The sequence below is a fragment of the Sander lucioperca genome, chromosome 3, assembly GCF_008315115.2.
Source record: "Sander lucioperca isolate FBNREF2018 chromosome 3, SLUC_FBN_1.2, whole genome shotgun sequence".
Classification (NCBI taxonomy): Eukaryota; Metazoa; Chordata; class Actinopteri; order Perciformes; family Percidae; genus Sander; species Sander lucioperca.
Window position 1 is genome coordinate 18,190,768 of NC_050175.1, and position 24,864 is coordinate 18,215,631.

The 24,864-nt window shown below is 41.3% G+C and overlaps 1 protein-coding gene across 6 annotated transcripts in view; it reads left to right on the forward strand.

Annotated features, from left to right (window-relative positions):
• Window positions 1-24,864, forward strand: part of hipk3b (homeodomain interacting protein kinase 3b) — a 48,242-nt gene that overhangs the window by 2,435 nt on the left and 20,943 nt on the right. For all 6 annotated transcript variants that reach the window (XM_031314344.2, XM_031314346.2, XM_031314347.2 and 3 more), the window contains exons 2-3: window positions 8,007-9,300; window positions 23,603-23,726. In XM_031314344.2, the coding sequence (XP_031170204.1) occupies window positions 8,007-9,300; window positions 23,603-23,726 (1,418 nt within the window). The remainder of the gene's footprint in view (window positions 1-8,006; window positions 9,301-23,602; window positions 23,727-24,864) is intronic.

The window sequence follows — 24,864 nt, forward strand, 5'->3', positions numbered from 1 at the left end:
AGAAATAAACATCTATTTCAGCAGGCAGTACGTAATTACCTATATCCATCCAGCGATCTGGTCAGAGCCCTGGATTTTAATAACACGGTAGATGCTTTTGTCCGGAAACTGGTGAGGAAAGAAATAACTGGTTAGGGTAAAACGGCTCACTCAGCTACTGTATTCATGGCTAGTTTAATGAGAAGTGTAACAGTATGCCACTCTATCAATGCTTTGCTGATCAATGTAAGTGCTTGTTGGGGCGTCTAGTATTTCAGTGTGTGCAACGTGGTGACAGCTGTTAAAACATGTTTGATAGAGGTAATAGACTGGTGTCTAAAATGCATTACTTTGTACACATCTGCCTATTAGTGAAACTTTACCTACATAGATTTTAGGCATCTGAAATGTTGGGTTTTTCAGCTGGACATCTGGCATAGGTTACATCTAGTATCTTTCATATTTTCCTGACAGAAAGCAAGAATGACCTGTATCAGGGGTCATGAGGCCTCTTGTCTTTTTAATCTGTGCCCATTTGTGCTTGGTATCTAAACTTTCTTCTATATTTACAAAGTATATATAAAGGGGATGCGTCAGTGCTTTACGTATATCAAATAAAGAGTGCACCATGATGGTGTGATATCACCATGTTGAGTAGTGAAATTGGTACTTTTGTGTTGCTTATAAACAGCATTTACTATCCCTTTTAGTATAATAGTCAACTGTAAAGTATATTGCCTGTAAACAGGCACTAGGTAATCCAACAAGGAGGATACTTCTAAATGGTAGTCATAAGTTCACAGTGGAAATACCATGTGGTCACATGCTTTAGAAAATAGAGGGCCTTTTTATCTAATGAGCATAGAAGATCATGTTCACGAGACACAGGCAAAGCACCACAGTGTGTAATGAGGTTGTGGTACTGTGAGTTAAGGCAGCAACCCCTGCTTAACAATCAAGGGATAGCAACAGCAGGAAGCGGAGAGGGACTAATGTGGTTTATTTCATTTTTACTGTCGCAGTCTGCATTTGGTATCATCATCTGAACTGAGCAGTAGCTAAGAAGACATCATTGTATTATTTCATAAATAACCGAACATGTTCTGGGTCATGTGGGTGAATAAAATTAAAATCACAAGTAGCCAAAATGAGAAGTTTGTTCTCTATATGGTAGAGCATGTAACCAGACCCCAATCCTACAATACGTTGTGCAACCTAGTACGGTTGAAGCATACTGAGACCTAAATTTATAAACATTTAAAGAATACTTTGCAAAGAATGTTTGCTTAGTATTTATTTATTTATTTGAATGCGGTGATATAGTGATGGTCATGTTCATTTAATTGTGGGAAGCCCAAATCGTGATCGTGATTAATACTTGATTAATTGTGCAGCCCTAGAACTACCTAACTACCTGAGCTGGTCTCACAATCACATGGCTTTCGACTAAAGCGTGAATCCTCAATGTGTCTGTTTTGACATGCTGTAGAATGGCAAAGGTACATCTCACATGTCAAAGTTGCACTGATCACATGAATAGGTTCTACAGCTCCTAACTGACTTGCGTCAAGGGTGTGTGTCTAGCACACTGACTCGGTTTTGGGTTCTATTGTCTCTCACCTATGACTATTCCAGATGGAAAACGTTTTGGGATAAGCAGTGATGTTGAAGTGCCATATTCCACAGCTTCTATTGTAAACAAATCAGTAGTGTATTACCATCACTAACCATTTAACGGCACCTTTGCTTCACCGGACAGCACAAAAAGTAAAGAATAGGTCGTCAGGTGAATATTCACATAACAGCAATTCATAAAAACACACTGATACATATTATATTGTAAATGGTTTACTTTTTTAAATGCCTTTTGAATTTACATGCCATGCAAATTTAAACATAACCCTTGACTGTAGATTAGATTACTGCATTTGTTTTTCACTGATGAGGGAGAAAATGGAGTTGAAGGATGACTTTGTTTTGTGTTTGTTTTCCCCCCAACAACATGGCGTGACTGTAATCACCTGTTCATCCTCTCACCTATCACTGTTATTTCTGCGTCTTAAGGCACTTTTGTTGGTTAATCAGTACCATATGTTCATTGTGGACAGGTGTCAAGTGTTTATTTTCTTCTCCATTTTAATGTGAGTAGACCAGGGTCAAACATTCAACTGTGAGCAATTACTTAGCAACTCAAGGTTGCTGGAAAGGTTCTACTACAGCTTTAAAGGCAATGCGATGCCACAGGAGGAGCATCACGGCTGACAAAGAGAGTATCTGACTTCAAATGGTCATAATAGCAGCAGCTGCCATACTTTGGAAACAACAAAGGCTGCCTACTTTACATCCTTGTGTCAGACTTCTCCTGCCCATTAATTCAATTCAATTCAATTTTATTTATAGTATCAAATCATAACAAGAGTTATCTCGAGACACTTTACAGATAGAGTAGGTCTAGACCACACTCTATAAAGCCCCAACAATTCCAATAGTTCCCCCAAGAGCAAGCATTAGCAGTGGCTATTGCGACAGTGGCGAGGAAAAACTCCCTTTTAGGAAGAAACCTCGGCAGACCCAGACTCTTGGTGGGCGGTGTCTGACGGTTGGGGTTATGACGGTACAGGATGTAGCGTGGCACAGCAGAGCATGGGTGGACGCGGTGGACGCAGCAGGACGTAGCCGGGCATTGCAGGGAATCGCAGAGCGTAGCAGGTTGCAGCAGGTCCATAGCCACAGCTGCACATTAAGTGATTGTATTTGTGTGGCCAGTTAAATAACCATTGCCAAAGTTAGGTTTTGTTTTAAATTGAATTATAATTAGTTTTATTACACTAAGTTGGTATTTAAATCTGGTTATGATTGCTCAGTTGGTGAGTGGTCCAAGTGCAGGCTCCCTCCATCTAGGGACTCTGGCAGCAGACAGCATGCTCTCCTTCTCCAGACCAGCCAATTAACATTTCCATTCCCCAGGCACTGAGAAGAAACTCACAGTGCTATACATGTAGTATTACATGTGTAAGTCATGAAAAATATGTGGAGGAACTGTAGAAAACACTTCACTGTCACTCTGCAATATTGATTGCTATATGACTTTTCTATATCACAAAAAGAGTACTGAGCATTTATTCAACTTGCCTCATGTTTTCTTCCCTATCAACAATCTTTATTAGCAAGCAAATACTTGAGAATAGTGAAACACAGTTCTTTAGACTTCATATTAGAGTCCGGATTGGGCTGAATTTTTCTGCCCGGCCCGCGTCCGACAGAGCCGTGACTGAACCTGGCCCGAGCCCGACAGGCATTAAGAAATTTGTGTCCGAGCCTGACACAGTTAAAATCTCATTTTTTTTCTCATAGTACTAATGACACATGTAGGCTACGTTTTTGTGTGGAAAGCCCGCTTTTATTAAGCAACTGTAGGAAGGCATTCGGAAATGTCAACAGATGAGCGCATCAGCGCACACAGGGCAACAAGCGCACGTTAATAAGTTGTTCAAATGTTCAGTGTGTTAACCTTTCCTGCTTGCTTCTTTTCCGACCGTGGTCAGAAAACCAGGGCCGACGTTATATAACGTCAGGGTTAAAATCCCGTTTCTGGTGGCAAATTCATGAACTGGGCTTTCAGTCTGGGGTTTATTTTCGGACACCGCACACACTGTACAAAACTTAAACTTATTCCACCAACTCTGCTCCGGGTTGCATACAACACGTCTGCGTCCTCTTTCTCTATCTCTCTTCTGCCCACTTTCCACACACACACACACACACACACACACACACACACACACACACCTACACGCACTGAGCTCTCTTAAAGGAGCCGCAGCACCATTTTACAACAAATGCCTTATCGCACTGATTTCTAAATATCTATCCGAACCCGGCCTGGGACCCGTCGGGACCCGTCGGGCTCAGGATGGGTGTCCATGCCTTACTCCATATGGTAGTCCTGCCGTGTAGATTTTTGATTAATAAGAGAAGAACTTTTTATTCATAGTAAACCCCTTGCGGGCCCATCCTCTTGAAAATATTATGTAGTCCACTTTTTTGCGGGATTTAGGAATATAGAGGTTAATAAATGGTAGGTTTGAAACATGAATACAATTGGTTTACAGTGGTGTGCACTTGGTTAGGACATGATTGGCTACTAAGGTGATGGACAGAATGCTTCCCAGGACTGATCTCTGTCTGCAGAGTCTGCACTTACAGTGTCTTGCAGTTGGTTTGGGTGTGCTATCTGAATTCTTCCTGCGGAAACCCGTGCAGCATCTCCTCTGCGGCTATGTGCGCACAATCTGCAATAGTAAAGCTCTGCATACTCATGCGAGTCACGCTCTCCTCCGTGTGGGAGTTTCCATTACTCTGCGACACTGTAGTGGGCGCTGTAGACAGATCTACAACATTCCAGTGTAAAGGCTTAAACTTAATGTTTTTTTTAAACCTTTACTGTTGGAGTTTTGCCGTTTTGTACTGCATGTGTGTTATTTTCTACTTCCCTTCTTGTTTTTAAGAATGTGTTGGTGTGTTTTGAAAGGAGGCAGAAGAGAAAATGATTAGTTATCACAGATCAACGAGCCAATCACCATCAGTGAGCCACGCAGTTGGCGCAGCTGCGGACTGATGCTTCAAATTTAGAGAGGCACACGGGTCTGCACGCGCCTGGCGCAGTTACGTAATTACAGAGGTTTGTGAGTGCACGGAGCCCGGTGTAAGAAGCATGGCACCCCCTCACCATCTTTATGAACTATCAAATCAAAGTAGAAAAACCCATCCCCTCCTAAAACTGTCTTAAGAATCAAACACAAACCTGGTACATGGCATTGGCCAGACAATTGGGTTGTATGTTAAGTAAGCATTGTGTGTGTCCTAAATGTTTCAATAACAGTTAAAATTTATTCTAGGAGTGACCCAGACAGCAAAAAATATCAAGTCCTTCTCAAACCAGCATGATCAAGTTCTCATAGTTTCTTCCGAACATAGCCAAATGCACCATGTGCTACTGTCGTGCTGTTGCCTCATATTTGTGAAGCGTGAGAATAGTTAAAAAAATATAAAAAAATATACAAGCTTACAGATCAAAACAGCAAAAAGTGTGTTAATACTGTAATGCAGTGTGCATTGATAACTGCCTCAGTGTATTTTTTTGAAAATTCCATTTAGGAAATTCTCAAATAGTACCCATAGTGGCTGTAATGAATAATAGAGGCTTGCCTGGTTCTTCCCAGCACACACTGTGTGAGAGTTGGGGTTCTGTCTAATTCAGGGCTAACAAATAAAGGCAGACAAAGACAGGCAAGCTATTCACTTACACACCCACAGGTAATTTAGAGTCTCCAATTCATCCAACCTTCTGAACTGTGGAAACCCAAGCTGGCACAGGGAGAACATGCAAACGCCATACTGAAAAGCCCCAGCCAGCTGCCATAACAATAACAACATGATAATTAAAACCGTCTTACCATACAGTCTTGTAAACACCATTACAAATCCTTTTAGCTGTATCGGGTATAGAATAAAAACGTTTGTCACTGTGGTTCCTTCTAGCCCGGAAAGCTAGGACAATGTTTTGTAAGTGTGGCCAATTTTAATTTCCCCGTGGAGCACATCCAATTTTGTTTTCATTCACAACCAAAATGGTTGCCCTTTTGAGCCCTGCTTGGGATAATTTGATAAATTGTTTCGAAGAGAGAAGATGGTAAACAGTGTCACCAAACAGTAACACAGGGTGTTTTTGTGCAAAGAGTTGTCAAGGGAATAGGTTGAACTTATCTAGCTGCTCAGAATAGAGTCAAAGGGGTTGCTCAAAGCGTTAGTGTTATCACAACACAAGTGTGTTTTCTCTCAGGGGTATTTATTTCAGCAGACTCTACAGGGGCACTAACAGCCCAAACCTGCTTATGTTGTCCTTTTTAGCTATATATTAGGCCTGCAGCGACGCGTCGACGCATCGACGTCAAAATTACGTCGACGTCGTATTTTTGCGTCGACGCTTCGCCACACACACATGTGGGAGACCAAAACATTGCAGGAAACAGCAACCTCCTCACAGAATTCCCAACAAAGCCCTGCAAAAAGCCCCATGAAAAGAAGAAGTCCTAAAAAAACAGCTCGCCCTTAATCATCGAGGGTATGGGAATACTTAAAATATAGTCCCAAGTACTAACGTTAGCTAAATTAATTTCATGTTTGTGTAGTGTGTTGTGTAGCCTGCGCACTTAGGTGGTGCTAGCTAACTATCTTAGCTCTCCGTGCAGTTTGTTCGTGCTAGGTTAGTAGCTAACGTTAACGTTAGCTAGCTACTGGCGCCTAGACAGCTGTGTTTAGCTAACGTTAGTTATCATCTAATGTTGGCTTGAATGGTAGCTAGCTTACGGCTGCAGAACACAGATATCTATAGTAGCTAACGTTAGCTAACGTGAACGTTAGCTACTAACCTAGCACGAACAAACTGCACAGAGAGCTAAGATGCGTTGGTTAGCCTAGCACCACCAAAGTGCACAGCTGCATTAGCATGTAAACCTACAGAATAGCAGTTAAGAGAGTCAGTTTGATTATGCATCAGGTTTTATGTTGGGACTGTTATGTTGTGTTAAACAATCCAAGGAATGTCTGTACTGTGCACTGCACAGTGTTTTTCTTTTTTGCACTACAACTTGATTTTTTTGAACAAGAGAGTTATGTTGGTACTGTAAAAGAGTAAACAGGCTGGCCTTTCATTTTGTATAACAGTAAAATAATTATTTTATTTTGTGTAAAGCAGAAGATTTTTTGCTGTGCAAAATTGTTTAATAAAATATATTATTAAGAATTTTTTGGTATTTATTTGAGATACATTGTGGTTTTTATTAATCGAGCAACAGAAAAATAATCGTTATATTAATCGTCCAATTAGTCGTTAGATTAGTCGACTAATCGATAAAATAATCGCCCGATTAATCGTTTAATAAATAATCGTTTACCCCCAGCTCTACTATATATCTTTTTAGAATAATGAGGGGGATATAAGGCATTAAAAATGATTGTGGTATGAGTAAAACTAGCTTGTTTATACACAGCACTCGGAACATTGATTCAATTTAATCTAATTTGTTTTTTCTGTAGGAAAACGTGGTTCTGTAAATGTACTGTTGATTAAAGTATTGAAACCCTTGTGGACAAGCTGCTTGTAGCTCAGTGAATTTACCCTGGAATGAAAGTAGGTCATAGGCTCCTGGCACACAGACGGGGTCGGAAAAGGTCACTGGGCCAGTTTTTAATATGAGTTTGAGAATATTTCATCAAAATGTGATGGTCTCCATGAACATGTAGTGCTTTTTACACACACACACACACACACACACACACACACAATGTGGTAGAGGGAAAAATTAACCATGTCTTAGGTAATTGGACATGTTGGCCTGATGATGCTTTATGTCTTTATTTTTCTCTCTTTGTCTGTCTCTTATCCTCTCTCCCTCTCTATTGGTTGCCTAGAGACCTGCAGTAGGATGCATGGAAATGGCAGGAAAAGGTCAGGTAAACCTTTGAGAAGTTAGTCATCCACTGTGTGGAGGTGTTAGTGGGTTTGCAGAGGATAGGGCAGAATGGTGCTGGTGTTCTCAAGCACTCCACTACAACATGTTATCTTGCCCTGATCCATTTGCTATACGGTTGGAGTGACTGAGGTTAGTGAGTGCACTCCTAGTTGTGATGTCATCAAGTAGGAGTAATTAAAAGTCAGTTGTTTTGAACTCATTGTTGTAACTTAAACTCACCCTCGGCCTTAATCAAATAAAGACAGGAAAACACTGGGGAATGTTGACTGTTCTTTGGTTTTTCAACTGATGTAACAACTAGATAGGTTTTTTGTGATTGCACTATATGCTGTTTAATATTTGATTTAGGTATGAATGTGCTGCATAACCCTTACCACAGTTATTCAGTATGGTTTATTAAAAATGGCAACATGTAATGTAACATGCTAAAATGGCTTGTAATGGATCCAAACTGACCTAAGTAACCTGTTGCTTTATTCTCTTTCTCTGCAGGTATGGCCTCACAAGTCTTGGTCTACCCACCACACATTTATCAAACCCAGACAAGTGCCTTTAGCAGTGTGAAGAAACTCAAAGTTGAGCCCAGCAGCTGTGTGTACCATGAGAGGGCACACCTGTGGACTTATCTGAACAGCAGAACCCTTGGCATTGTGCACCTAACGAAACAAGCCCACTCGTTTGTGAACCGAGACTTGGCAGTGGGTGTGAAAGTGCGTGGAGGACAAGAGTACCCTGTGCAGACAGTGGTGGTGCGTGGTGTACAGAGACAGCAGTCCTGTAAAAGAGAAGGAGGAGGACAAGGCCCGGCTGCGGCCCAGCAGCGACAGGACGCAGGGATTGTCCACTTGCAGGGCAAGGAGCAGCAGCAGACAGACACAGCAAGTGGGGGCAGCAGTGGAGCAACAGGGGCAGGAGGAGGGGGAAGGGGAGAGGGCTGCAGTGGAGGAGCTGAGGGAGGTGGAGAGGAGGAGGGTGACAGAGAAGAGAACTGTGGAGGTTTGAACTCAGCTGACAGCTCTCAGCGATGTGGGCTGAAACGTAAAAGTGAGGAGCTGGATAACCGAGGGAGCACCATGCAGATTGTGGAGGAATTGTCAATGTTGCCTGCCATGATGCAAACGACAAATGTGGGGAGCGCAACCATGACTGCGCCTGCGGCTGTGGGGGCTGGAGGGGGCCCCTCCAAACAGGGTGTAGGTGCAGCAGGAGGGACTGGAGGAGGGGATGGGGACTATCAGGTAGTACAGCATGAAGTCCTGTGTTCCATGAAGAATACATATGAAGTGCTGGATTTCTTGGGACGTGGCACATTTGGCCAGGTTGTAAAGTGCTGGAAGAGGGGCACGGGTGAGGTTGTGGCTGTGAAGATCCTGAAGAACCACCCTTCATATGCACGGCAGGGTCAAATCGAAGTTGGCATCCTTGCCCGTCTGAGTGGGGAGAATGCAGATGAGCACAACCTGGTGCGAGCCTTTGAATGCTTCCAGCACCGCAGCCACACCTGCCTGGTGTTTGAGATGCTTGAGCAGAACCTGTACGATTTCCTGAAGCAGAATAAGTTCAGTCCGCTGCCCCTAAAAGTGATCAGACCTGTGCTACAGCAGGTAGCTACAGCTCTGAAAAAGCTGAAGAGCATGGGTCTGATTCATGCAGATCTGAAGCCGGAGAACATCATGCTGGTGGACCCAGTGAGGCAACCCTACAGGGTGAAGGTGATAGACTTTGGCTCAGCCAGTCACGTGTCCAAAGCGGTGTGCTCCACGTACCTCCAGTCACGGTACTATAGGTGAGTACAAAAAAGAAGAAAGAGATTTTTTTTTCAAATTATTTTAACAAAGCAAGTTTGAGTTCAGTGCAATTCAAACTAATTTCAGTCTCTTTTGTTGTCCAGACTGCCATAGTTGGGTTAAAAAAAAAATGTACTTCCCCTAACAAAACAAGGAAATGTCTCCCATACTGCACAACATCCTGCCTGTTTAGGGGCCACATACCACACACTCTGAAATGTGACCCTGCTGTGTTTACTAGCAGACCACAAACTCATTGTTCATGTCCCTACTGCCTGGGAAAGAAAACTGTGTTCTGCGAGACTTTAAAACTATAAGAAAAGATTAAGTTCAATTGACTTTGTGGACATTTCTGGTGTTATTTGCATTTAGGGCGAAACTGTTTGGCCTTAGGAGTTGAGAGAAATTACAGAGATTATGTTATGATAGGAAACGAATGGATAGGCAAATATTTGAAGACTGACATTAATACATAGTGTGAGCAGTTAGATTAAGATAACCTTGAGATCTAAGATCCAAACATGAATATACTGTTAAACCCAGTTCAGACTAAAGTTTACTAAAGTTTTAGAAAATCGTTTTAGAACGTTTCAGGGAAAGTTGCAGCGGTGTGAACTGGTATGTCTCAGCTCGACTCAAGCCAGCTGGTGGTGTTGCCTGTAACTCAGCATGTCAAGTCGCCAGTGGCTGGTTTTAGAACGAAAGGGACGTCACCTGTTTCAACAGCCAATCAACTCATAGCGAAGTCAGCTGGTCAAGTCAGTAACATACTGTCAGCTGCTTTAAATGGCAGAGCTTGGGACAAAGGCTCAACGGGCACCCACTAGCGAGTGGTTGAGTGAGTTAGAGAGGGAATGAGGAGAGGAACGCCACTGGAAGAAAGTGAATTGGAGAAATAAGAAGTTTTTCCATTTCATCACTTTTAGAAACAAACTGCAGCAGGAGATGATACACCGTCTCGTCTGATCGCACTGGTGTAAACTGGCAGGTTTCAGAAGGGCCCAGACCGGCACATTGCAAGTTGCCGTGGGCCTGGCCGGGTCGATATTTCCCGACACTATCCTCGGGCCGGGCCCTTGATGAAGCATTTGTGTTTTTTTAATCATTACTTTATTATCCTAATTGGGTGGGGAGAAAGCTATGCCATATTCAGAAATATTATATAGCCTATATTTTTAGGCCTAAGTAACAAATGTGTACAAAGTTGCACAAGTTAGGCTACAAAGTTCCAAAATGCAACATATGTCATGCACAGTGTCTCCTCCACTCGCACGCGTCACACTGGGCATGCTGTGCTGTATTGTGTAGCTTAAGTGCAACATGGAGCTTGAAGATGTAAAGAAAAAAATAAAAACAGGAGAATTAACTTTGTGCAAGTTTGGAGGAAAGTCGGAGGTATGGAACCATTTTAAACAAGTTGTGGGCAGTGACAACATATGTGTTGGCTTTATCGAGTGCATTAAGTGCGGCACGCTGATCGCCTATGACAGCAAAAAAATGGGGACTTTGACGATGAACAGACACATGAAGCAGGCTTGCCACGGCAGAAAATATGATAGTCAGCCTTCAATGTCCTCTTTTGTTACTTCTCCAAGCATACCCCTGAGGGCGAGGCAAGCCCTCACAGAGAAATGCGTTGAGTTTTTTTTAACGTTTCTTCATTCGGATCCATTTGCGATCTATTCCATTCTGAATAAACAAACAACGCAGTTTACATGCTTCGGCCTTGTTGCATTATTCATTAAGATAATTCTAAACAGATTTCTGTAGTTCAAACAACTCAGAATTGTAGCTGAGAACGTCAGTTATAACGGCCCAGGTATTAAAAAAATGTTGGGTTTAAGTCGGTCTCGGGCTCATAATTACAGTGTGTCGGGCCGGACTCAGACACAACGTGCACGGTCTCAGGTAGGGTCGGGCTTGACCAATGGTTGTTAAATAATTTGAATTCAAACCTTGGCAGCTGGTGTATTGATTCAACCGTAGTCATATCACAACTGACCCACTAGCTACAACATCATTACAGCTTCCTTTTTAAAGGTGCTCTAAGCGATGTTGGGTGATGTCACTTCTTCGAAGTATTGTCAAACAAAACCGAGGCTAGCTCGCCCCTCCCTCCTCCTCATCCTGTCCCCTCCCCCTCCCTTCCGCGCACTAAACCGCGTTTTTTTTTAGTTTTTTTTTTTTACAGTGGGACAGGGGACAGGCAGCTAGCGGATAGTGAGGAAAGGTTTGCTGTGTGACAAAATATGTTGCATCCTAAAAAACACATGACATCGCTTAGAGCACCTTTAACCTTTGTTTGTAAGTTTATTTGATTAGGACAATGCACATTAATCAACATTTCTGTAAATGCGCCAGTGTTAGGCAGTTGGCTAATTTTCAACTGTAGTCCTAGTATGCATGTCTTTATGGTGGGAAGAAACTGGAGGAAACCCACGCAAACACGGGGAAGAAAATGCAAACTCCACACAGAAAGGCCCAGAACGACCTGGATTCGAACTCAGAACCTTCTTGCTGTGAGGCAGAAGTGCTAACCACTGAGCCACCGTGCTACCTTCCTAAGGCACAAGGAATGAACCGTGACATTCAATATTTGCCAAGCGTCCATACAGTTAGGATAACTGCATTGTGCTGTCCCTCTGCTAGTGACCCACTGCTGGGAGGACACAGTGGTCCATATTGCGGCCCTAACACCTTTATTTAATCAATAGATCTTAACGCTTCAGATGTAGTAGATACTTAACTGCAGGTTGTGACCCTTCAACATGTGCTGTCTCTGTCCTAAGCAAAAACTATTAGGAATGTCTGCATTTTAAGCCTCGTGGTCACAATTTCTTACAGCTTGGCAAGATTAAGTCAATGGATTTTGTGGTACAAATTGATCATGCTTTTTTATCTTAAGTCTTGGTTTCTGAGCCCGGGAAGAAGTAAGCAGGATGTATAAGCCACATTCAGGTCAGTGCTAGCTGTTGGTAGTGAAAGGCATTTACATGGCATTTAAATAATTTTCACTGCCTGCACACTAAGCAAGTGCAGCAGTATGCTCCGCCAGGAATAAAAATGCTATCGATGAAAATAAATTATTTGATCTCTGTCTCTATTTGCATTTACTGTAGCTTTTCATTGACTAAAGTAAGAAGACAATACTTGCTTTGACCCATTGACCCAGTGGAAAAATACACCTAATTATTGCATTCTCTTTCCATCCCACACATTATTCAATTCATCATTTTTGTGAATATTGTCGAATTGTATGCACTTTGTTTCGGGAGCAGTTTCTCACAGGTGTTGCATGGTGTGTATTTTGATACACAGATGGAAGATGTTCGATAAATGAGTGACTTGGCAACAAATTTTATCCATAAGTTAAAAAAACAAACAAATTATACATACCATGATACTTGTTATAGGCTATAGGCTGAGGGTCAGTTTCCTTATATTCATTATGGGCTTCACTTTAGTAGATACTTCGGTATGTAATGTTATAGTTGAATATTTAGATTTTTTTTTCTGATTTGATTCTCCAGTCAGGACAAAGTTGTTGTTTTTTAAAGATTATTTTTTTGGGCATTTTAGGCCCCTATTTCCATAGGACAGATGAAGACATGAATGGGGAGAGATAGGGGGAATGACATGCAGCAAAGGGCCGTAGGTCGGAGTCAAACCCACGGCTGCTGCGTTGAGGAGTAAACCTCTATACATGTGCGTCTGCTCTACCAACTGAGCTAACCCGGCCACAGGACAAATTTGTTTTGATTACACAACCCTAATAGATGAAAAATGCTTTGTAAAAATGTGTTTCCTCTGTAGTTTGTACCCCATTGCAGACAGGAGTATGCAAAGCATACTTTGAGGGAACAGTGTTGCTGAGGCTAGGAGTGAAGGGTTGCTTAAAATAGTTCTTGGGATGCTGGCCAGTGGGCTTTGACTTCTATAGATGGTGAAGCACATAGGCAGCCAGAATGAAATAGGGACAGCTTGAAATACTAGAGAGCTCTCACTTACTCACTCAAGGTCACCCAGCTCTAACGTCAGCTGTTTTGGTTTTCATATGTTCATTTAAGTTTGTGTGTGTGCGCAGCATTAAATATTTGTTGGTCAGTAATCTAAATCTAATAATGTCAAACCAGTAGTTTGACATTTACACCAGCCGCATCCACAATTTACAAGCACTAGGGCTGTAACGATACACTAAACACACGATTTTCTCAGTAAACGTAATACAACTTTTTTTCTGCCACATGGCATCGTTTTGTCATTGAGTACATGCCACTTTGCAACACAGACTAATGCAACGTAGACCTTATTTATTTATATTGATTGATTTCAATATCGATCAATCCAACACCAAAGATTCTTTTGTACCTTCCAAGTTGGCCAGATTGGGTAACGGATCTGTAGTTCGAATGAGACATAAGAATAATGGTAATGGTAACGTAATGGACAATTCCGCTTCCAACCTGTTGGGGGGACCGAAGAGGAGGTGTTCGTTCCGAAAATCTCCTCCCTGGCGAAAATCAAAACCAGTAAATTATTTCGATGTGGATGTCCTTTCACTTTTGTTGTTTAATTATTTTAATTTTGCAGCATATTAAGAATTTATTGCATTAAACTTGCAGGAGCATTATTACAGTTAAAACTTTTTTGTTTGTGTTCCTATGCCACAATTTAGCATATAATGGAAATTATGCTCTAGACTGTCCCAGATTAACCAGTACCACTACAAGCTGTAGTTCATTGTCTTTCACACATTGAATATTTGGATATTAACTTTTCCCTGAAAAGTGGGTCCGACATTTTTAAAGAATGAGCAAGTAATCATCCAGACAGTCTTTGGAAAACTTGTAGGCACACAAGCATCTCCCCTTTTATGAACTTCTTTGGGTTAGTGGGTAATTAGTGTTTTCAGGTATTTATATGGCCTAAGTAGCATGCCAAAATAACTTGCAATCTGTCATTTAGCAAGAACCTATATTATGCATCAGTTAGTTCTCATGATGGTGTTTTTTTTAACATCTTCTACTTAATTAACAAAATGTAGTCATTGGGTTTTCAGTCCACTTTAATGTGTCAAATCAGTATCCAATGATGATAACACTTTTTTTTAACTTCAAATTGGATCTGTGACGGAAGCAACTCCCTTGAGGTTTACAAGAATATCTCAAACGTGTGCTCACATGCTAAAGGCTCATTGCTGATCATTTCTTGTTGTTGTGCCAATCTGTCCTACGTGCTGACATACACTGCTTCATATTTCCACCAGCAAATTACTTACATGCCAATGGTTGCATTGTTTTAATAACATATGTTGTTACTGGTATAAATAACAATAACTAGTGCAGTTACCAGAGCAGATCATGCATATTTTTATGGTATTTTGGCTATCCTCTTGCAAAGCTGCACATTTGTTGTTACATTAGGCTACTTTAAATGTGTGCAAGCTCAACTCAGCGAGCACTTCATTGTTGGCTTTTGCCAGCGTGTTATGGTACAAATATTGTTTGAATAATTCTGCAGAATTAATGATAATACCACAGTGGGCAGACACAGTTCAGCATAATGTGCTGTGATACTACTGCTTCAAAATACTAGCCTTTCTGGCATGCCTATTTGATTTGGTAGTTTAACAAACCATTCAAACATAATAACAGAAAAGTAAAACTGCAGAAAGTGCTTCAAATGCCAATATCAGCTTTGTATTCCAGAAAGCCTGTATGGCCTTGAGGGTGTTTTCATAAATAATAACTTGTGAGACTTCACCTTGAAAATGGCATCATTCACTAAGGCTGTGCAGTTGGCAACAATAAGCAAAGATAATTGTTGTCAAGGCTGTACATTGCTGATAGCTTGCTCCTTTTTGCCATGTATTCTGGTAAATGTTTGGCTTAAAATAGATTTCAGTTGATTAATAAGCTGTGGGTTGTCTGTCAGCTTTGTTTTATGTTTTCCTCATACAATTACAAAAGCATGTACATCAAATAAAAGTAATTGCTCCTTAAGCTGTACATGCTACGTTTACTATAACCTTTACATGACATCGGTCAAGGAATTCCATATAGTTGTGCAAGAAAAAGAAATGCTTTTATTTGTTTCTGTTTTCTAAAATTGACCCTTATGGTTTTTTTTTTAAGATTATTTTTTTGGGCTTTTCCGCCTGTAATTGATAGGACAGGTCAGATATGAAAGGGAGAGAGAGGGGGAAGACATGCAGGAAAATGCCACCGGTTGGATTTGAACCCTGGGCCTCTGTGTCGAGGAATAAACCTCCACATATTGGCGCCCTCCACCAGGTGAGCTACCCAGGTGCCCCCCTTATGTATTTTTAATTAGGCCTACCCTCAGGCAAGGGTTCTTCTTATCTTGTCCAGAGCCAGCTGAATTCAAAATACTTTAAATTGCAATGCTATAGAGCAGAAGCTCAGTCCACCTGAACTGGAAAATAAAGTCCTTCATTAACACTGGCTTCATGTCAGCAGCACATTGAATGCAACTCACGATTTAGATTCACGATTTTAAGTTCACAATACGATTTTCTTGTGATTTTTTTTTTTTTTAAATTTTATCTACTGAATGAAATTTCCCTTTTATTTATATAAACTGTGCAAAACAGCAGATGTGTCCTTAAAAGTGCAACTGAAATAGAATTTCATCTTAAATAACAACAAATAAATAAAAAGATTAAAGAAATGCTTGTTTGCAAAGGCCATATGGTTACATTTAATTTATGCCGGACCCAAATGCAACACTCCCTTCACTGTTGTTTATCCGACAATGTCCATGCTGTCTCAAAGTGCAGCTAGTCTCCTCTGTGTCTTTAGCTGCAGACTGTTGTACGTCCCGGTGTTGGAATCCTTTCCAGTGAAATACAGTCACACTTTACACCGTTTAGCTGTCAGCATTTTAACCGTGTTTAAGCCAGCTAACGTTACTAGCTAACGGTAGGCTAACGTTACCTGCTGTATGTTAACTAGCGTCATGACCTAGGGTGTTGCATCGCGATTGATTTTAAAAAAAAAAAAAAAAAAAAAAAAAAAATCTCAACCGGTTGTAATCTTTACACGTTTTAATTGATTTTTAACCGATTCACAATGCATCGTTACATCCCTAATGGTTAACATCTGTAAAACTGCCTTTGCTTCACTACCTCTGTGTTCCACTGAATAATGCAGAATACCATGAGTGTGTGGAATTACAGTTCCTGGAAGAGACGTGCGGTAAAGCTCCATTCTTTCATCGTGAAGTCACCATGTAGTCAGTTTGTCTTTGTGGCTGAGCTTATGTCAACTGCAGTGTAGCCCAAACTAGTTTGTTTATTAGAACAAGTTTACTCAAATGCCTGTGTAAGCATGCAATGACAATTAACCCCTCCCTATGTGTAGTCACCTTTATTTGCTGTTCTCTGTGTGAGCTGGATGCCACTTTACACTTGATTCCTCCCTGTGAGGACAGAGCAGAGAGGATCAGAGCACTATTTTTGGAGTGTGAGATAATGGCCATGAATAAGAAATAGAGATGGAGATCATTTCTCTGCTCTGCCATGGCCCTTCTTGCAAAGAATAAGACTCGTTTCTGCACTGTTTTTTTTTCTTCAGGTGAGATAAAAATAAGATGCATCTGAAGAAAAAAGCACTTACCAGAAATGCCTATCAAAGGAGTACTGACATTTTGGGAAATATGCTTGTTTAATATCTCAGTCAAAGAAGATTAATATCAATTTTGTATCTGTGCAGTACGTACAGTATGAAGATATGTCTGGGGTATATTTAGCCTAGCTTGACACTAAATACTAGAAATTTTCAAAGGTTAATAATACACTTTCCAACAGGACAGTGTGCAAAGCTGGCTTCCTTGCTATGTGAAGAGGACTATTGACATCATTGGTGCTGTATTGATGGAAGAAGGGAAGCAGCTGTTTGAGATGGAGAAAACAGTTGAACTTGTTGACCAGGGAAGGACTTGTTTTCATTGGTCAGAGCTATCCACAAAGGAGCAGTAAAATATATTGGAAGCTTCAGGCTGTGAGGAGGAGAAGAAATGGCAACCAAATTGTACCATTACTCTTGCCTGTTTTGGTTTTAGTTTGTGATTGCTGCTGAATATCATACCTGCAGTGTGGGCGGGTTATACTTGGCACCGTCGAGTGCCCGTGCTCGGCCTGCTGTTACTGCTGCGCTCAGCATTGTGCATTACGGCATGTTAGTGATGGTTTCCATTAAAGACAAGCCAGCACCCAATGCAGCGTTTGCTATTCTCAGTCAGGTTTTGTTCTGTAGTGAACTCACCAAAACCAAATGTTACATAGTCAAAATCATTAAAAGCACAGGTAGTTAAAAAAAGTATTCATAAGATTATTTAAACTATTTTCAACTTAATCAGCATCTCTAAAATGCTATGGTATACAGTGATGGAAAGGTTGGAAAGTGAGCTGTGAACTGGGGAGTTTTGAAAAGGGCATCTGACAATGCTGTTAGCAGGCACAGAAAGCTCTTTGAAGATGCTTATTTTTGCCCTCTGCTGCCTCTGGATGTGTTTTTCACTGATAACGCATGAGGCTCTATAGAAACCTTTAAACACAGTGATATTGATGACAACTCTAGTCTCCCTTCCAACATTCATTTCCAACCTTTGAACAGTGATGATATTGTAGACAACTCTTGTCTCACTCACAGTCATTCATTTCCAACCTTTAACCAGCGCAGCAGTATCAGTCACCAGACCTGATGTGCACCCATCTGTCTTTTGGCATGTTCAGTTTTCATACAAAGATATACATTTATTTGCAGCGCATTGAAGAATAGAACATAAATGTTTTGCGTGTTTGGAAAAATTAAGTTGGTTTTGGATGAATAACTGCCTGTTTAGGTGCAGCTATTTGGCATTGGGTCATTGAATAAGATAATTGCAGTTTTGCCTGCGTGTTAAACTTGACCTTAATTATGTTATTCCACAAGTTATCTAAAAGGTGCTCATGTACAGGTGCTTTGTGCTATCATTTGTCTTTGAGTTTGTGCCGGTTTAGGAACACATATTCATGTATTGTCTATAGCCATTTTATTCCTGTTAAGTGTCACAGCGGGAGTCTATCCGTGCAAAGCATAGTCAGTCACCATGCTCCTCTTTTTGTTGTCTCACCTGTCAGTTTCCTCCAGAGCTCTTGCATGTGGCAGTGAACAGTCACGAGGCTTCTGCTCCATAGCATTCAGTGGCCCACAGCTTTTACTTCATATCCTCAGGATGGAAAATATGTTTGGTTTCACAGGAAGATGCTTGAGTTGGGTTGATTTGGCATGCAGCCATGGCAACAAGAGAGGGAGAACTGCTGTTTTTTGTTTGGCTCTCTTTATTTCACTCTGTGATTTTTACATGTTGCACTGCTATTGTGCATTCAGAAGGTAAAAGGAGGAACAAAAGCATATTAAAAAAAGACAAATGAGGAGCTAAACATAAGATGACTCCTAAATGTTCTATTCCTTCCTTCTCTTGGTCCCTGTCCTTGTTAACAGCTTCAGGTTTTGTTTTGTACATCAGCGCACGGGTCCACTACGTGACAAACCCTATGTAGCGTACCACGTGTGTGCATATTTCAACAGAGTGACAGTGTTAGTGAAGAAATAGATAGAGACAACTAAACGGAACGAATCAGAGAAGCGAAAGAAAAGTTGTTTCCTGTTTTCTTTATTTATTTATTTATTTAATACTGTCCAACCAGTAAAACATGTCCTGTTCTGTAGACATGGTCCTTATTTATTTATTCATGTTGTACCAGTCCAATATGACTGTCAGTTGAAATAAACCTTGTTGTAAGAAATTTGTTTTATTTGTTATGAATCTATTTTGATGTTTTCCCATAACTTTTGTAATTTTGCATATGTTTAAAAATATTGAAATTAATATCTATATCGCAATATTCATAATCGATATCGCAATATCACATTTTGTCAATATCGTGCAACCCTAGTCCTGATGAATGCAGTTGTGTTGATATCTAGCTTCTCTCTCCTCCAGGGAAAACCTGTTCCTTAAAAATAGGACACGCCTGTGAGGCGGAAATGGTTGGCATAACTGCCTGGTTGGTTTTCTGCTGCTATGTTGCCTACTGCACCAGCTGTTGTGTGCATTTGTTTGGACCATGTGATAAATAAGTCTCTAAAACTTATTTTAGCAGGTCTTAAATTTGCTGTTGCTATCCATATGTCCCACACCATTCAGTCCCATATGGCTTCAAAGACGTCAGAGTAGTTGTCTCAGGATTGCCTTAGTTGGTATGTCCAGCTTTCGGAAATAGTCATCTTAGTCATTAGAGCCAATTGTCTTGAAATCTCATCCTAGTCGTTCTTTAGATTATTTAAATCCTCTGGATTCCTTCATGATGGAAAATAGTTTGTTGAGGGTGGGCTTTATCTTGTGTATATCCTGAACGGAAGTGAAATGATTGGTCAGTCCCTCATGTTTCTCTCACATCATTTTTAGCTAAGTTATTCTGAGCAATGCTATCATATATGTAGGCAAATAGGAAATAAGGGCATAACTTGAAATAATGATATCAGGGTCTCAATATATTTGTAATAATACAATTATTAAGATTATAAACAATGTTGAATTATCCCCCAGCCCTGTTGTTGCATAAAATAAGGAATGGAAGGAAAATGTCCCTCATCATTTTGGCCAATTCACTGCATCTACACAGAGCCTACACCGTAGCCTACATGGATGGCTTACGCTGTAGTGAGGATTTATACTTGTGTGCTGGTGTGTCTGCGTCATTCTAGACTTGCACTACTGTCTGTTCAAAGTAAATGAAAATAAATGTATCCTTATGCATTTGGGATTTTTTTCAGCTGTGCCAAACTCTCACCAAACCATATCTCCTAAACTGGGGTATGAACCGAACCGTGACTTCTGTGTACCGTTACACACCTACTAGATAGTCGTTGTGTCTTATAGGTTTAACTAGTGCAGTGCCCGTTCAAAACATGCCTGTTCTGAAGGGGACGATTGCGTGCTGCTTGCAGCTTTCTGGAAAACCACTCATCTCATGAACTTCACACTCACCAAAAATTCTTTATTAGATTCCTTCCTTTGAATCTGTTTACATCCGTACAACAGCATGCTTCGTGAAACGTCTTTTGTGCCAGCCGGACAGAGTGATTCCTGCCTGGAGTGACTTACTCACAGAGCTTCCTGCCTTTATGGCGTTTTATATATTTTTATATATATATGAGCTTGGAGGCCACTCCTGCACACCAAGACTTGTATCAGAGAAAAGAGCTCAGGCTTCATCATGCTGTCAGTGCATTGTCACAGTTTATAGGCTTTGTGGTGTGTCCTAAATGCCGAGTTCTTCAGTTGTCAGCATGTCTTACATGTATTACTGCTGAACGGCTTGCGTCACCACTAGCCATCCCCGAGACATGGTATTACAGTGCTATTATGGAGTTGACTTAAAGTAACACTGAGCCAGCAAATAGGTGAAGAGGTAGTGACTGACTGTGATACAACAGCCTGTCAAAGCTCTTATACTGGCCTGGCTGACCTGCTAACCCACTGACTCATCCTGCTGACGCTTGGCTAGGCAACTCTCACGCACAACACTGACTTAGTAGTAGGGATGTTAATTAACAACCATTTACTGACAATAAGAATTTTGAATGATTTAATACAGTTAAAAACAATATAATTAAAAAAAAAAAGGAATTGAAAAGGTTTGCTGCATGGTTAAATAAAAATAGACTATACAATCTATTTCTTAACTTCTAGTTAACTTGCTAGTGCAAAGTTAGTAGCAAGTCAACTAGCAGTTGCGTTTGAAGCTCTTTTTTTTTTTTTTTTTTTTCTTCTGCTGAGTTCGTGGCTCTCGGCTGGACGGCGCGCACACCAGAGAGCTACGTGCCACTATATCGATGAGGACCGGTGGGTTAAATCTATATCCTACACACAAAGTATGCCAGACAGATAGACAACTGACATCCTCGCAGGTGGATTTGGTGGACAGCTGTGAGGTTGTCAGATGTGTGTCTGCCTGGCATAGTTTGTGTGTAGGACAGCCAATTTAAACTGCCAGTGTTGGTTACGCAGACGCACAAGCGGTTCCAGGAAAGTGGCTGTATGTGTTCTCGACAGTGCACATAACATCGCGGCTGCGCGGCCGGTACAAGTCTGCAGCTCTCTGCGGAACGTGTGTACGAGCCTCGGGTAAACTGGGCCTCAGTTGCCTGCTTGTCAGATAATGGTGAATGGCCAGTTAACGAGGGTCGGCTATCGGTCAGAAAAAATTAAAATTAGCATCGAAATTAGCATCCCTACTTACAAGTCACTTGGCAACGATACACATCACCAAATTCCCATCTGACTCGCCATAAACGGGAATTACACAACATTATTATACATTATGTTTACTCAGGTAATCAGCACCAGTCTACACAGCCCAAAAGCAATACAGTATTGTCAGTATCAGTAGTGAAATTGAGAAAAATGGTTTTAAGGTGTAAGGTGCAAAAAATGACTGACTAAACACTTAAATGCTTAAAGCAGCCATATTATGCTCATTTTCAGGTTCATAATTGTATTTTAAGGTTGTACCAGATGGTTTCATTTTCAAAAAACACCATATTTTTGTTGTACTGCAGTGCTCTCTCTCACTGCTGCAGATCCTCTTTTCAGCTAGTCTCTGTTTTAGCTACAGAGTGAAACCAGAGCCCGTCTACGGAAAGCCGTTCCACTCCCTATTAAGCCCCATTGTACCTACTTTGGTTGCAGTTCCACCAGAGTTCCACTGGGGGTGATCACGGTCCAGTGCAAAATAAATGGGACCCTGTGGAGCTAGACGGCTAAATTTGTCTCTTTTGCCTGATTGTCGATGAGAAATCTCAGATTGGATTGTAGTTTTTGCAAGTTCAACATGGATTATAGGTCGAAAGTTGAATGAACAAGTACTTATGCCCTTTCGATTTGTTACAGGTTGAGTCGTTGTTGCCCATAACACGCTAGCATTCTGCTAATGAATGCTGATTGGTCAGTGAAGGACAGATTACGATCGGAGATCCCGCTTGACGGCATCCGAAGCAGAACCAGAATGCCAGAGTGAATATTTCGGCATGGTCTTTAAAACATTAGCAAACCTCTTTCTAGCACGTGTATTGACAGGGAGAGCCTAACCTGTCAGCTGTGTTGTCGATGCCTCAAGAGAAAAAAGGAAGCGACTCAAAGCTTGCCGTAAAGCAGAATCTCTGGCCGTATATGTGTATGACGTCATTGACATTTTAAAAGGCTTTTTAGAACAAAAAAGCCACTTTAAAAAAATCTAACACCCAGCAGTGTGTATTTTCTTAGCCTCCCCTTTCAAATGCAACATTCAAATTACTAGACAAAAAATTATATCCTGAGAAAAGTGGATTTTGAGGGGTATAGCTCCATAGAGTCCCATTCATTCTGCACTGGCCTGTGAGCGCCCCCTATTTGGAACTCTGGTGGAACTGCAACCAGTTCAGAAGCCGGAAGTAACGAGAGAGTGGAACTTCTTCCCTTATTAGAAATTCTTTGGTGAGACCTCTTTTCTTCTTCTTCTTCTGTACTATCTTTGATTGCACTGCAAATGCCCAGTAGCTCAGATGTAGATCATGTCAGCTAGCTAGCTCCATAGACAGTAAAAGAAGCTGTTTCTACAACTTTGCTCAGTTACAAGGCAGGATTAGCTGGGAGACTTCTAAATGAGGGCGCACATGTAAGTAGTTCTTTTGTAGATTATGGTGAACTTGTGTGTGTTGTAGCAGTGCTTTGCTATTGAGAATGAGGTAGCATGCTAGCGTTAGCATGCTAGCGTTAGCCATAGCGTTAGCATGCTAACGCTACGAGCTAATGGTTGCGGTTAGCCTGCTCGTTTCGGCTTGTGACGTCACAAGCCGTGCTGATTTTGAACAGCTCACCCAGAGACTGAAGGCAGGACACATTCAGAAACCGTATCTCACTCTAAACAGCATGGATGGATTTTTTTCAAAGTTTGTATGTGTGTGGAAATACCAGAGACACAACATAACACCCCAAATCCCAGAAAAAGTGATTTTTTTCATAATATGGGCAGGAGTTTATATTCTTATGTATGTTAGTGTTTAGTGGATGGTTTATGAATGTGTAGTGCTTGTTACAGAGCTCTAAAGATGTAAAGACAGCACAAAAACATATTATTTAACCATCTTTATATGAACCATTCTGTACGAGTATATCACTGTTTAATAGTTTCATATTACATGTTATTATTGTGTGACCTTAGACTAACAGTTGTGTGTTTTTGTCCGTTCACAGGGCTCCAGAGATTATTTTGGGATTGTCGTTTTGTGAAGCCATAGACATGTGGTCCTTAGGCTGTGTCATAGCTGAACTTTTTCTGGGCTGGCCCCTTTACCCTGGGGCCCTGGAGTACGACCAGGTAAACAACCATCTTCTCACCACTGCTCACTTTTTAGCTGCCATTGGCTTTTGTTTATCATTGTTTGGGAAGTTTCCGCTTTTCAGTCCCTCCTGTGGGCCTTCTGCTATCCTCTGTTTTCTGTTATATATGCAACGTATCCCAGCATCTCCTACTTCTGATTCCAACTTCTATGACTCAGTCTCTCCCCTCTGTACCATCTCCACATGGAAACTGGTTTGCTCTGGCGCAGTGGGCCTTCCTTCCAATTATAGGTTTTACCGCCTTTTCTCCCATAGGTCAGCCCCCCCCCCCCCCCCTTACACTTTCCAATCAAAGCAACCCAGAGGTGTGGGTTCGGTGTGTTTGTTTCTTAGTTTGCATTCAATCCAGCTTTGTATTACAGGCGTGCCTTCAGGTTACTGACACAGACATGGCTCCCACATTGGCATATGTGATCCATGACCACTTTAGTCTAAATCTCCCAAAAGACGTGTTGCAAAGATTCCGTGGGGAAGATGCTGACAAAGCCATAAAAAGGCAGACCGAGAGGTTCAGCAGCAGAGTTAAGTACTTATGGCTTGAAGCTAGGACAAGAATGCAACATTGTCACAGTGTGTACAGTAGGAAAACTCAAGTTATTATATTCTGTGTGAGATTTAGACTTAATGGTGTTTTAAGGGTATTGAAGGGATTTTTTTTTGTAGGACGACATGGAAAGAAAGGAGAGGAAACTTTTGAGGTTTAGGGAAAGAAAAACCTTTGTCCATAATTACACACGGAAAGAAAGACAGGGATGGATTGTTTCAATGAAGGAAGAGACTGATGGCTCAAATGACTTACAGTAACAAATTAGTGCAGCATTTTCTGCTTCCTTGGTGACGTACGTACCCTGAGGATTGTATCAGCTGGTGACAGTGAGCAGAAAGGCATATTATTGTGATTGATGGTATGTCTATTAGGAGCTGTTGGACGTCTGCCCCTCCCAGTGGAGCACTGACAGTGTCTTCACAGGACTAGACTGAGCTGGGCTTATGTTGAGCTGCTTTCCCCTGCCCTGGAGCCCTATCTACTCAAAGCCTGCCAACAGAGCCTCAGTCAGATCCTGTTTTGTCCCATGCAGCACCCTACATTACAGCACTCAGCCCCACTGCACACT